The sequence below is a fragment of the Microtus oregoni genome, unplaced genomic scaffold (genome assembly GCF_018167655.1).
Source record: "Microtus oregoni isolate MIOR12 unplaced genomic scaffold, Mior012 000041F_ref0000270, whole genome shotgun sequence".
NCBI classification, from domain to species: Eukaryota; Metazoa; Chordata; class Mammalia; order Rodentia; family Cricetidae; genus Microtus; species Microtus oregoni.
The window spans coordinates 18,405,780-18,421,066 of NW_024543208.1; the positions used below are offsets into that span (position 1 = coordinate 18,405,780).

The following is a 15,287-nucleotide window of genomic DNA, read 5'->3' on the forward strand; positions in this document are numbered from 1 at the left end:
TGGTGGTGGTCTCACTCTCTGAAACTGTAATAAACTGATTCTTCTACAAATCACCTTGGTTATGGTATCTCATCACGGCAATAGAAAAATACTAAGACAGTAGCCTTTCAAAGCTGGGGTAGAGATCTTTAAATCTCTAATGATTGGTTTGTTTATTTGCCCTGAGAAATATATTCATTCTGAGCTATCACACACGTGCAATTTATCTCTCTATAGATACAGAGATGGGAGAGGTCTCGTGTAACCCAGGCTGGCAACAAACTCAATATACAATTATGTAGACAAGGTTGACCTTGAAATTCTGGTCCTCCTGGCTCTACCTTTTGAAGGCTGGAATTGCAGACTCCTGTACCATTCAGTGCTAGAGACTGCATCCAGCTCACACATGGCCAGCAAACACTACCAACTGAGCTGTTCTGCAGGCCCAGCCTCATATTTCACACACCTTGGGATTCTGTATTTAAATGTATCATGTTTATGATTGTTATAAATGTATGTTTATGATTGCAATAGTCTCTTGAGTCAGCTTTGCCCTTATAAAATGATCTTCTTTGTCCATTATACTAGATTTTAAAATTCTGTTATGTCTTCTTCTGTTTTTTCCACTTTCAGTCTATTTACACCTTCACATTAGAAGGGCATTGCTTATGGGGCATAATACTCGACACTTTCACTTTTCTAATTATGATGGTGGTGTGTGTGTGTGTGTGTGTGTGTGTGTGTGTGTACTCGCATGCACACAGGCATGTGTGCTGGGGAAGGACACAAATATGGCATGGCATACACAGAGGAGAGCTTTGCCATGTCTGTTCTCCTTCCCCTCTTAAGTGGTTTGTGGAGATGATGGAACTCAGACTGTCATGGTTGCCAGGCAACAGCCTTTACCCATGGACCCACATCCCAGCCCCAATTTATTTTGAATTAATTCTTTTGTTCATTCTTTGGAGGCTGTACTTGCATGTTCTAATGTATGCTTAGTATTTGTGTAATATTTTTTAACTTTTATTGAAAACATAGAAAATTACCTTGAACAGTTGCATGTGATCTCCCTCTAGTGGTCACAATGAATAATGTAGCGAATTATTTGACAGTTGTGTTAATTTCTTAGTATTTGATGTTTACTGCAGCTGGACATGCAGACAGACCATATGAACATTAAGGAACTAATAATAATCACAGAGTCATTATATTTGTTGAGTAATTCAGAAACAGTGGTTTGCATAAGATAGTCATAGTAAATAGTACAAGTCATTGCTTCAAGGACATCCCTTCCAAGACACACAGAAAGCACAAGATGGAGCCGGGCATTGTGGCACACACCTTTAATTCCAGCACTTAGGAGGCAGAGGCAGGTGGATCTCTGTGAGTTCAAGGCCAGCCTGGTTACGTAGTGAGTTCCAGGACAGCCAGAGGTATACAAGGAGTCCCTGTCTCAAAACAAAATAACAACAAAGAAAGCATAAGACATTACAAATGGAGATGCAAAACGTGTGTCATCATGTCCTCCTTAACATCCTTCAAATTATGTCAAAATAAAGACAGAAAAGATCAGTGGTCATGGGAAGTGGAGGTGATTCCAATCTTATTATTTAGAAGAAACATCAACTTAGACATTTTTAAAGGAGACTATAGTTTACAGAGAACACATAAAATGGCTGAGTCAAAAGGAAAAAGATCAAGCCGGGTGGTGGTGGCGCACGCCTTTAATCCCAGCACTCAGGAGGCAGAGGCAGGCAGAACTCTGTGAGTTCGAGGCCAGCCTGGTCTACAAGAGCTAGTTCCAGGACAGGAACCAAAAGCTACGGAGAAACCCTGTCTCGAAAAAAAAAAAAAAAAAAAAAGGAAAAGATCAGCCAAAGCAAGGGAAAGCTGGGGTTGATCGGTTGATCTTCCAGTTCAGTGGGAAAAAACACTAAGATAAATTTTCAGTGCTGCCAATAAAAAGGGGCACACAACTTAATGACAAAAATGTTAAGTCCACCCAAAAGATAGAAAAGCTCATATCTCCTGTGACTCCGTATCCAAACAAACCTTGGAGTGTGTGAGGAGGCGCTGGACAGATGACTCGGTGCTTCAGAGCAGTCACTACTCTTGCTGAGGACCTGGGTTCGGCTCCCAGCGCCCACATGGTGGCTCACAAGCATCTGTAACTCCAGTTCCCGGGATCCAGGACCCTCTTCTGATGTCTGAGAGCACCAGGCATGTACAAAGTACACACGAGTGCAGATAAACACTCATTCACATAAAATAAAAGCCAGTGAATCTTTTTTTAGAGGTAAGAAAAATGTGAATGACAGCCTAAGAGAAATTGATGAAAGTATCTATGACACTACATGGTGGACACAGAATATAGAAAAATCCCATTTCTGCTGATTTCACGCGTCTAGTCTTCATGATGAAATTCTACAAACATGAAAATTCTGGTGGGCTCCAGTCGCTTCATTATATCGAGAATTTCTTTCCCACTGAGACAGCGTCTCATTCACCCCAGGCTGGCCAGGATCTTGCTGAGAATGACCCTGAACTCCTGATCCTCTTGTTACCTCTGCATTGTTGAGATTACAGAAGTGCTGTGCCAGATTGATAGCAATTTATTGCAGGTAGATAAAGTTGAGAATCTTTAGGCTAGAAGTTAAAGTAGAATATTCCCCTATACATTTATTCAGAAAATATGCTAAAAACTTGTTAGGTTCAGGGTACCATTAGTTTATACACGAAAACAGCAGCTTGTGGTTGTGCTTATGAACGCTACCCACTTCATAGAAATGTCTAGGCTGGAGCTTCCTAGAGAAAGCTGCTCTGGCTACTCCTCTCCTAATTCTCCGTACCTGCCTCTGTCTCATCCTCAGGGAAATGCTACCACAGGAAAGAATATTGGTTCTCAAACTCAGCTGTGAAAGGCAACTTAATTTCAGTTCGAAATCTCATTCTGCCAACTTTATGCCTTGCCTTTTTCTCTTGCATGTTTCAATGGGGTGACATTTATATTCCAGGGATTTCTATAGTGCTGACACTAAAAGAGAGAGGGGGAGGGAGGGAGGGAGGGAGGGAGGGAGGGAGGGAGGGAGAGAGAGAGAGAGAGCGCCACTTGACGTTTGGGTCTCTGTCTGTCCCTGCTGTCAGGTCCTCAGGTCTAATCAAGGTCACTTCTAACACTTCTCTCACTTCTGGGCATGAGGCTTTTCTGGCCAACTGGTGTCCTTGGATACCAAGTGTTACACTGTCGCTTCTGCCAATATGCTGGGGCAGGTGAAACTTAGCGGGCCACCCAGGGCCCAGCACACCAGCAGACTACATAGCAGGTGCCCAGATTTTACTCCTCTGAGCTCCTCTTGTTCCTGGACGTCCTCCATGGGGCTGCATTAAATTGGAACTACAACACCAGCCAGTCATTTCATCTCCCCCCTGGTGTCTTTCTGCCTCCCTTGCGTGGGGCAGACCATAGAGCCCTTCTTTCTCAAAGACCCCCACCCTGATTTTTTTTTTTTTTTGGTTTTTTTCGAGACAGGGTTTCTCTGTAGTTTTGGAGCCTGTCCTGGAACTAGCTCTTGTAGACCAGGCTGGTCTCGAACTCACAGAGATCCGCCTGCCTCTGCCTCCCAAGTGCTGGGATTAAAGGCGTGCGCCACCACCGCCCGGCCCCCACCCTGATTTTTTTCTCCTTCTATCTAGGTCTGAAAAAATCTTTATATAATCTTTGGATGGACAAGAAACTTTGGTTCCCCTTTGATATTCTATGATGTGTTTATTGTTTATAAATGGATTTGCCCTCTCTTTTTTAATAAAAAAATCATGCCAATAATAGACTCTATTCTGATTTCTGAGTGTTTTTTTTTTCCGCTTCTGTGATACAGTATGTCTTGTTGGTTGTAAGAACAATGTCTCCCAAAGCAAAGAAATCATGTGAAGATACTAAGGATCTTCACAAACAAGGTTCTTTGGTTAAAAAAAATGACCTGTGATATCATGTGTTAAACATTTGTTTATAATAAAAAGAATAGAATAATTTGTATGAAACACTAAACACTGGAGGAGCCAGTTCAAAATGCACTTGAAAAATCAGTCTAGTCAGATCTAACCGGCTTCAGCTACTAGTGTCAGCAAAACCAGAAGATGTTTGCAGGAAAGGTGTCATTGTAAGATCAACCAGCCGGAAATTCTAAAATACAGCTGTCTTGGGTAGAGGAAGGAGTGGTCCTGAGATCCAGCAGAAAAGGAAAGCTGGAAATCTGTCTTGAGGAAGTGTGGTGTGTCTGACTCAGGGTGGATTGATGTCTGGGGCTGGATAGCATCCACACTTCCTTGCCCCAAGCAATCCATGGTCAGCCTGACTCAGTTTCTATGGAAAACAGAAAGCCTTCTGAGAGCACTTTCTGTCATGAGCATTTCTATGGTTTAGGAGCTTCCCTGCCTTTCCTTCATCCCAACTACAAATTATACTCCAGATTCTCCTAACAGAATCTTTCTTCTTCTTTTTCCCCCATAAACATTTCATAGGACATTGAATACAGAAGTTGTGCGAGCAGGAGAGATGGCTTAGCTGTTGAGAGCATGTACTGCTTCTGGGTGTTTCCAACACCTATGTCAGGGAGCCCATAATCACCTACACCTCAGTTCTGGGGTATCTGACACCTTCTTCTGGTCCCTGAGGGCACCTGCACTCACATTTGCACATGCTGACCCCTACAACACACACACACACACACACACACACACACACACTTTAAAACTAAGAACATAAACATTTAGGGATGCACAGAGAGGGCTCAGTGGTCAGAAGAGCTGGCTACTCTCTCACAAGACCTGAATTTGGTTCCCAGCACTATTTCTTTTTAGGTACTCAAGACACAAAGATAATTTATTGTACACACATGAGCGTTTCTACTTGCATATATACCTGCACACCATGTGTGTGACTAGTGCCAGAGGAGACCTGAAAAAGGTTAATGCTTTTTTTTCTTAATTGGAGTAACATCTACCATGTGGGTGCTGGGTCTTGAAACTGTGACCTCTGGAAGAACAGCCAGTGTTCGTTACAGCTGATCCATCTCCAGCCCCAGAAGACAATCCTCACGAGAGAAGGTCACACAAAGAGCTGACACTTAGCAGTTTCCATCTACAAAGCCAGCCCTGGTGAAGGTGTCAGGAAAACAAAATCTTGGAGCAAAGCCTTCTACTGAATCTATTCTCCAAATGCACTGGAGAGTCATGCAATGCTGGCTGCATTCGATGCAATCCTGGGCCTCAAGTCTGCTGTCAGTGGTTCACAACCTCGTGGGACTCCTTGCCAGGATCTGATAGCCTCTTTTGTTCTCCAAGCGCGCGCGCGCGCGCGCACACACACACACACACACACACACACACACGGCATATACAAACAAAGATACATAAATAAAAGTAAAATAGATCAAAAACACAAGTTGTCGCTGTAGCACATTAAAGGTGACCCACCCCAGAGCACACCCAGAATCTCTGTTTGGATTCCTGTCACACTACACTTGCAGGCAACACTGGTGAACGCCATCCCTGCTATGGGCTCCTCTCCCAGCAGTGACAGCCTTGTGAGATCTGTGCCGTCAGCATCCTATGGAGTGTTTGGGAACTAGAAGCAGCAGTCAATAATACTGATAGGGAGATGAAAAGGTGGCACACGCCTTTAATCCCAGCACTCGGGAGGCAGAGGCAGGAGGATCTCTATGAGTTTGAGGCCAGCCTGGTCTATGAGAGCTAGTTCCAGGTCAGGCTCCAAAGCGACAGAGAAAAGCCAAGAAGAAAGAAAGAAGAAAAGGTGGGTGAATGGAATGGGAACTGATTTATGTCATTTCAATTCGATGGAGTATGACAAAAATGAATTCACAGGGGAATTGACCAACATAGAGTGAAAATTTTCTTTAACTACTGAATTTTAATAATAATAATAATAATAATAAGATGATGATGATGATGAAGAAGGGGCTGGTGAGATGACTCAGCTGTTAAAAGTAGTTACTGCTCTTCCAAAGGACCTGAGTTCAATTCCCAGGACCCACATGAAGCAGCTTACACCTGTCTGTAACTCTATTTGCTGCACACACGTGGTACACATAAACTCACGCAGTCACACACATATACACATAAATAAAAATAATCATTTAAAAAGATGACTATCGTAGTTTCAAATGAAGCATTTCGGTTGGTACTTGTAATTTCTAAGTTGCGCGTCTCATGTGGGTGCCCTTAAGTGGGGACTTTACATGTAGATAATTACAGAAAACTTTGTTATGTGATTTATAAGAATCATGGAAAGAGCCCGGTGGTGGTGGGGAAAGATGTTCATTTGTTTGTTTTGCCTAGAGCAGTGTGACCTATGACCTACCTTTGGTCTTTATTCGGTAACTCAAGCATAGTCCTATAGAGTCAAAACAGAATTTGGCTGTTGAGGAGAAAGTCTAGTCAGTAAGTCTGTGAAGTGCTTGCCTTGCAACCATGGCCTGAATTTGATTCCCAGCCCACCCCCCCTTTATTAAGGTGGCCCACTTTTAATCCGGTGCTGGGGAATCAGAGACAGGTAGATCCCTTGGGCTTACTTGCAAGCCCGTTTAGCCTGCTTGGCCATCTTGGCCACTGAGAGACCACGTGACAAGAGAGAAAAAAAAGGCCAATGCACCCGAGGAATGTCACCCAAGCGTGTCCTTTGTGCACACGCACGAATGCATAAGTACAGAATTACATATTTTAATTGTCTTTGCTTTATGCTAAAATTGACTGTGTCGAGCGTTCTGCTTCCTGGCTGCTGGAGAGGCACACTGGCTCCCATTGTGTTAGCACCGCCATCAAATTCGTAGGTGCTTTTCTTTTTTCGGTGGACGTTTTTTCGGTTGGTAAAAGGGAATTTAATTCTGCAAAATTGTGGATTAAAAAGAAGTCCCAGAAGTCATTGTCTCTTCTCCAGATCACGCCGCCTGTTCCCTGGTATACCGTGAGCTAAGAGAGCTCGTCTTCCTATTATCAAGATGCTTGCACCATTCTGTCGCTGGCAGAGTGACACCGAGCACTGGGGCAGGCTGGGAGACACATGTTCTGCCCTCTCCATTCTCTCCTGCCCTGTGTAAGTGATACCCGAGTCTTGTGATCACAGGCTGCTCATGCTCCTGAGGGCATCTGAGGCCTCCCTTTCCTGAGAAAATCCACCGGCAGGGAGGACACGGCTGGGTTTCCATGGAAAGCTTCTTGCGTAGGATTCCAGCTCCGTTCCTCCTCTGTAACAGGACAAACGGAGGGCCAACGAGAAACGTGGTATCTCAGAAAACAGCAAAAATTCTGATGAATGCAACTGAATGCAACAGTGCAAACGGGGCTTATTGTCAGTTTAAATGTCTGTTCAACTTTTTCTAGCGCTGTATTAGTACTTAAACAGCTGATAGTAAAAAGCCCAGACATATTAGTTGGTAAGACTTTTTATCTCTTAAGTGTTTGTAGTTTTGTTTTTGTTTGGTCAAAGAACAACAATGAAGGAAATAAATCGTAGAAATTTCATTAATTTTAATTCATTGCATAACTTAGTATATGACAAACCAGAATTAGTCTGATGACAAGTAATAGAGCGAAGGAAATACCGACTTAATAATTAATGTCGGAGGTAGCAGAGATGGCTCAGCGGGTAAGAGCCTGCCTGCTCTGCCAGAGGACTCAGGTTCCAGTCCCCTTGCAACCAGCTATAACTCCAGGGAGATCTGATGCCCTCTTCTGTTTTCCTTCAGCCATTGCATGCATGTGGTGCACAGAGATCCACAGAGACACATAAAAATCTATATATCTTTGGGGAAAAAAAAAAATCTATGTTGGGATATCCAAGAATGGTATGGAGAAAAGTGAAACTGGACCCATATATCTTTCTCATAATGTTTTCGTCTGTTTGTTTTAAAATAGAATCTTATCATGTAGCCCTGAGTTGCCTGGGGTTTCCTAGGTGGAACAGGCTGGCCTTTGGAACTCACAGAGACATGCCTGCCTTTACTCTCCACGTGCCAGGATTAAAGGTGTGCACCATCAGGTCCAAACATGTGATAGACACCTTAAAAATAACTGAAAATGGTTTCTGTCCAAAGTAGAAGAAAACATACTCGTATACCTATGAAGAGTCAATAATCCATTTTTAGAAAATATTATCATAATAACATAACAAATAATTTTGTAATATATTTATAATAATTATTTTTAGCTAAATAAACAACACTGATAGGACAATATAAAAAAAATCAAATGAGAAACAAAATGAAAAATTATTCAACATATTTATTGCCTTAATTGTTAAATACTCTCCTCTTGTGCCAGTGGTCAAAGAAGAATAAAAATCTGCTCCCCACAAAAAAAAAGAAAGGAAAATTCTGACAATCTGACAAGTTAAAATGTATCTATAGCATATACATAGCTTCACCACAAACTCATGAAATGCCACTAATAACTGAAAATGTTCTTTTTAGGCCAATGTTAGAGGAGGATTTGTGAGAAAGAAGACCACATTATATTAGTAGTGAGCTCAATTTCTCAAGAATAAGTTCTTATTTTAGTGTGTGTGTGTGTGTGTGTGTGTGTGTGTGTGTGTGTGTGTGTGGTAGTGGTGGGGGTCAGAGGACAACTTTCAGGTGTCATTTCTCTCCTTCCACCATGTTGGGCTTGGGGATCAAATTTGCGTCATCAGGTTTGGCCGCAGGTGCCTTGATTTGCTGAGACATCAAAGAGGCCCAAGAATAATTGTTGAATTTGTAGCAAAAGCTACAAAAATCTTTAAAATATTCAATGTATTCGTTCTAATTTGAGATCATTTGAGAAGGAAACAAAGAAGAAATGAAGGTTTTGCAAGAGTGTTTAAATAGCAACATTGTATTTCACAATACCAATAAGCAACATCTCTAGTGAGCTGGTGCCTACCTGGAGTTTCACCCCTAAGGATTGGTGTTCTTGGTACTAGAAAGTACTCTGCATGCTACCAACGGTAAACATCAACCCAGCTACACCCTTTGATCTACAGTGGGGACCCCCCCCCAGGTATGCTAATACAATAGTGGCACAAAGCTAGTGGGACTAACCAATCAGTGTCTGATTTGATTTAAACTCCTCAGGCCCCAGTGTTGGGCCGCCCTTCCCCCAGCTTCCCTTCCATATATAATCCAGCCACTTTGGTTACCTGACCCTTTTCCTTACTCTTTACCCTCCTGACCTCTTAGTCTGACTCTTCCCCGCCCCCCTCCTCACGTGACCCAGCTCAGGGTCAAATTCACTCTGGACTCTTCCTCTGGCTATGCTCTCCCTTTTATCTACAATAACCCATTTCCTCCACCAAAGCTAGGAGCAGCCATATCTTCCTTTTTTTTCTGTTCGATTATATTACAGTTTCTGATTTTGTGTTTTTATGGGATTCCTGTGCGTGCAAATGTGTGTTTGTGTCTGTATGTGTTTCTTGTGCTTTTTCTTTGACTCTTTTTCTTCTATTTGTCCTGTTCCTGTTTGTTTTCTTTTTTTCTTATTGTGTTTTTATGTTATTCCTTACATGACTATTTTCTAATGAAAGATGGAAATTGTGTGGACATGGATGGCCGTGGGGGAGAAACTGGGATAAGGGGAGGGAAAACCATACTCAGAATAAATTGGATGAACAAAATCTATTTTTAATAAAAGAAATGGCTACAAATTTGCTTTCACCCTTAATAAATAGAACAATTATATGTATATTATAGATAAGTTAATTAAATTAGCAACAGCTCCAATACATAACTGAAAGGAAAATGGCTTCAGTTACTGCTCAAAATCGATAGGCCAGAATGCAGAGGATACACAATTAAAATTATGACTAATATGTGGATTATATTGTGCATGGAAATCGTTGTGTAAAACTGACCAACACGCGGAACTGTGGAGTCCTTAGAGGTGGCTCTGGGTTCTACTTGGGTTGACTTTTGAGGCCACACTTCCTGGTAGACAATGATTACTCACCTAGCTAAGGGAACACGTAGATGCCTCTGGTGTTTGTCTGTGTCTCTGTCTTCTTTGACCTCCAGCAACATTGTAACAAGTCCTAGCCCGCATAGGGTTCACCTCATTTCCCCCAATTCCAACCTGCCCCAAACGCAAGGAAATACACCACCTATGTGCTTCTGACACCGTGCTGAAGGGTTCACCTTGTTCCCCCCCCCCACCCATTCTAACCTGCCCCAACTGCAAATACATCACCTATGGGCTCCAGATACCCTGCTGATGACCTCTGCTCTACTAAGTCTCTAGACTCTGAGTGACACACAGCTGCAGCTCAATCAACACCTACCCCGAAGTCGCATGGATCAGCAAACATTTAAAAAGATGAGTAAGCTTTGTCAAACGTCCAAAGGAAGATTAGCAAATGTGGGAAAAGACAGAGTAAGGGGCTGGGGGTTCAAAAAACAAATTGTACTTATTCTCGAGGAAGGGCCAGCAGTATGGGGAAATCTGCACGGTTATATTTGAAAGGCCTTTAAAAGAGGTAAAGGAGACTAAATTTCACATCCATATATTTAAAAAATTAACTGCAATCTCTTTCCTGGAATTAGATAGCGCCTGGGCTCCCCAACCTCAAGCTACCTATTACAAAGTCAAACACAGCCAAGGATTCGACCTTCCCAGGCTGAGGGCTCCGACCCTCAAGAAGCAGCAGCCATTCTGCCCAGAATATGGTTGAGATTCCATTAAGAGCAAAGCGCTCCTTCAAAGCCCTTCCGAGGTCGGTCTATAGGAGAATCCTGGGATCTGAGAGATGGATAAGAGAGGATAAAAGGGGTGTCTTGTTCTTAGGAGTCCTCTGGCTCGGGTGTCGGTGTGAGTTAACAGAAAACTACACATCCACATTCATTGCCAAAACAGTATCCACCTAGCGGCCCTGCTTTCCGCTTTTTCTGATGGCGCCGAGTGCCGGCTGCATACATATTTCCTAGCAGATTGAATGGTTCAAGGATTGAATGGAGGGAAGTCGGAGACGGGAACTGGCCCGACATTATGAGGCAATTGCGGCATAAAAAGATGTTAGCATGCATTTGGGAGGAGCATAATTTATTTGCAAGAACGCAGAGCTCTGCAGAGGACCAAATCCACGCAGCGAGCTCTAGTAGGGAACGCCCTGACAAGGAGGAAGGGGTGGCAGTCTGAAATCTCTTGGCCAGGAACACAACCGTGCAAGATCGAGGTCAAAGAGAGCTTCGCTTGAGGCACCGGGCCCCCTCTCTGTCCCCGGCTCTGCCCCAGGCTAAACCCTCTTGAGCTATAAATACAACGGCCCGCGTGCAGCAGAGACACGGTGTTCCCTCGGCTAGCTGGGACAGATAACATGAATTTGCCCTTTAAATGTCCCAAGCTGCAGGCACAGCCCCCCAACCCAGCCCTAGCTCCCGGAAGTGTCTTCGCCCCCAATGCCCTCTGCAAAGGAGGGGGATGGAGAGGGGCTGTCCAGACACCTGCCCAGCCAATGCGCGCTGCGCGCTTGCCGGGGTCCCTCCTCCTCTCGCGAGACGCCGAGCCGGGGATATAAGGAGGGTTGCGGTCAGGCGGGCGGCCCCTTAGCGTCGCGCAGGGACGGAGACGAAGTGGCGGTGCCTGGCTGGGCGTAGGCAAGAGCAAGAGAGCGGCTCCTTGCAGGCTGTGTGCGCCCCGCTGTCAGCATGGGGGATCAGGCTTTGAGCTTCGTTAAGGACTTCCTGGCAGGTGGCATTGCCGCTGCCGTCTCCAAGACCGCGGTTGCCCCGATCGAGAGGGTCAAACTGCTCCTGCAGGTAAGGGACGGCTGGTGGCGCGGGCGGCGAGGATGCGGGCGGGCGCGGCGGGGCGCAGGGATGCGGGCGGGGATGCTGCTGCTGCGGCGGCGGCGGCGTGGGCGCGCGCGCGATGCTGCGGCAAATCTGTGCTAGGCCCCAAGCCCGGGGCCTACCCGAAGGGGAAGGTGCCCTCTACGCAGATACAGGTCCGGCGTCAGTGGCAGATTCCTGGTGTCGGGTAGCACCCGCGTTGGGGTGTCTATATATGGAAACCCACCCGAAGCTGGTCTACCTCGAGCCAGATCCTGAGCCTAGTCCTGCAGCGGCATTCCACCCAAGGCCTCTTAGGCCGGCCTCACCCTTCGGCCGCAGCCTTTACACCTTCTTATCTGCACCCACCCTTTACAATAGAAGCATCAGATTAATCATTGACTGGAGAGCACACCGCGTCGCGTGCACTGCGCTTTAGCCCGACCTTGATTTCATTCATCATTTATTACCTCTGCAAGAGACGAATTCTTTGCTCTTATTTCACGGATGGAGACTCTGAGGCAGAGATTCTGAAGTAATTTTTAGGATAAATTCAGATCGCCTTAGCCATCCTGTCCCCAAATCATTTTCTCCCTATCTGGACATCAAAGGGCGTCATCATCTGGTCCATCCCAAAAGCAAATGCTGGTCACTGGGGAATAGCCATTTGGGAGTCTGAACGATCAGCAACAAAAAAAATGCCGGGACAGATTGGCACAGCTGTAATCGATTACCTGGATAATCTGCTTGAAAAATTTTCAGGCTCTAGAGCCTGGCGAGCATGCTCACATCATCAGAGCGCCTACTCCTCGGCCTGCTCTCCTCAAAGGACATTAGAGAGAACTGCAGAGCTGAGGGAGGGATCTTTATCCATTTATATTTCCCATAAGCCTGCGGGGAAATTTTTTTAGTTTTTCCCTCAGATGCCTTGATAATGAATAGAATTTGGATTGTTTTTTAGCTTAGCCAAATAACTAACATTTATTGATATTTCCTTGACACTGTTTGATTTCCTGATACATTAAAAAAATTAAAGTTCTCTTTTATCTCTTGAGGAGGATCCTGGGGTGGTAATGCTTATCTATACATCTGCAATCCCAGCAGTTGGTAGGCTAACACAAGACTTGAGTTCCAGGCTAGTCCTGACTACATCAGAAGATCCTATCTTTTTAGAAAAAAATAAAAACAAACAAACAAACAAACAAAACCCAGAAAATTGAAGGAGTACAAATCTTTTTTTTTCTCCTGTCTTCACCCTGTCTGTCCTCTGTTACCCACCCTTCCCTACCCCCAATTAGGTCCAGCATGCCAGCAAACAGATCAGTGCAGAGAAGCAGTACAAGGGTATCATTGATTGTGTCGTGAGAATCCCAAAGGAGCAGGGCTTTCTCTCCTTCTGGAGGGGTAACCTGGCCAATGTGATCCGGTACTTCCCCACCCAAGCTCTCAACTTCGCCTTCAAGGACAAGTACAAGCAGATCTTCCTGGGGGGCGTGGATCGGCATAAGCAGTTCTGGCGCTACTTCGCCGGTAACCTGGCTTCCGGCGGGGCAGCTGGTGCCACCTCCCTCTGCTTTGTCTACCCGCTGGACTTTGCTAGGACCAGGCTGGCTGCCGACGTGGGCAAGGGATCTGCCCAGCGTGAGTTCAGTGGGCTAGGCGACTGTCTCAGCAAGATCTTCAAGTCTGATGGCGTGAAGGGTCTCTACCAGGGTTTCAGTGTCTCTGTCCAAGGCATCATCATTTACAGAGCTGCCTACTTCGGAGTCTACGACACTGCCAAGGGTGAGAGAAGGGCTTTGAAGTGGAAGGTGTTGGGAGGGGGCGTGGAGAGAGGATTCTGTAGGACCCCAAGACCTTTGTTTGGTTAGTCTTTTCCCATCTCTGAGTTCTGAGGAGTTGATGTGACGTAGTTTGGGTAAATTAATAACCAAAGGAACCTCTGCGTCCTCTACTGTTGTTTCCTGTGGCGTTGAGCTATTCAGAAGATGCAGAGCTGTCCCAGCACAGCTGTCTAGTTGGAAATAGAAGGGAACTCAGTGTCAACAGAGCTGTAGCTTCCCTGATTAAGGGAAGGCAGCATCCAACTTTGGTTGGCTACCCGGTTGCATGTAAGGGTTTCTTGGGAGATGAGGAGCTGGTTCTTGTGGAAGGGTAGCACGTGGAGTTGAGTCAGGAGCCTTGTCTACCCCTCCACCTGCTTTTTTACCAAGCTGATGAGAAAAACACCTGATTAAGCCATGTGCTTCTTGGCTCTACTCACAGGGATGCTGCCGGACCCCAAGAATGTGCACATTATCGTGAGCTGGATGATTGCCCAGAGTGTGACGGCGGTTGCAGGGCTGGTGTCCTATCCGTTTGACACTGTCCGTCGTAGGATGATGATGCAGTCTGGCCGGAAGGGGGGTAAGCGTGGCAGGAACTCTCCTGATGTGAATCTTAGGCTTTGCCCCTGGGGACCACTCTTAAATGCCAGAAAGCCTCGTATTTCTAAATTGAATGGCAAACTTACTCAATAAGAATTTAGGAAGCTGAGACTGTAATTTCCCCTTTAGCTTTCCCTGCAAGGATTTTTTTTTCCTTTTTGTTAATGATATTGTAAGAATATAGAAAAGGTATGTAGAGTTGGCCCTAGGCATCTAGCATTACATAGACCTCAGGTCCTTTTTTCCTACAGCCTGGGTGCATAAGCAAGGGCATAGGATTCACTTAAAATTAGTGCTTCCCTTGTAGTTATTGGAAGTATGAATGAGAAAGAGGATGTTTTAGCTGGATGAGAAGTGGCCTGAAGTAGTCTGCTTTGTTAGTTTTAGCTTCCATAGGTAAAAGCATGAAAAGAGAAAAACCACCAAATGTGAGGGGATTTTGTATAACCCAACAGTCACACCTTTTCATTTTTCTTGCATAACCTTGGGCAGTGTAATCCGAGACCGGGGCTAATTTGTTCATCTATAAAAAGTTATCCACAGAGTGTAGCAGTAATACTCCTTCCCCACGTTGCCTTCCAATTTTAGTCTGACAGTGTGTAACTTGGTTGATTGATTGCTCCAGTTTTTACTTCGCTAATCTTGAGTTTGAGGAATAGGGATATTAGAAGGTAGCCTAACAGTTCTGCAAGGAAGAGGTCTCGTTGATTATTGCATAGGCTGGGGACCACACCATAAAGGGCATGATGTCTTTGAGGAGAAAGGAACCCTTATTCACATTTGTCTCCACAGCTGACATTATGTACACGGGGACACTTGACTGCTGGAGGAAGATTGCAAAAGATGAAGGAGCCAATGCTTTCTTCAAAGGTGCCTGGTCCAATGTACTGAGAGGCATGGGTGGTGCTTTTGTATTGGTATTGTATGATGAAATCAAAAAATATGTCTAAGGTAATTAAAACTCAAGTTCACTGGCTCCTAGTGGACTTGGTTCACAAGTTCACAGATCCATTGTGTGGTTTAACAGACTATTATTCTTAAGGAAATAAAAAGACAGATCTTGGATAAAACCAGA

At 44.8% G+C, this 15,287-nt stretch overlaps 1 protein-coding gene across 1 annotated transcript; it reads left to right on the forward strand.

The window, feature by feature from the left end:
- The first annotated feature begins 11,543 nt into the window (after positions 1 to 11,543).
- On the forward strand, positions 11,544 to 15,287 carry Slc25a4 (solute carrier family 25 member 4). Its single transcript, XM_041632284.1, has 4 exons — positions 11,544 to 11,774; positions 13,085 to 13,571; positions 14,052 to 14,192; positions 15,005 to 15,287. The coding sequence occupies exons 1-4, from the start codon at positions 11,664 to 11,666 to the stop codon at positions 15,160 to 15,162; spliced, it is 897 nt and encodes a 298-aa protein (XP_041488218.1). The 5' UTR covers positions 11,544 to 11,663; the 3' UTR covers positions 15,163 to 15,287.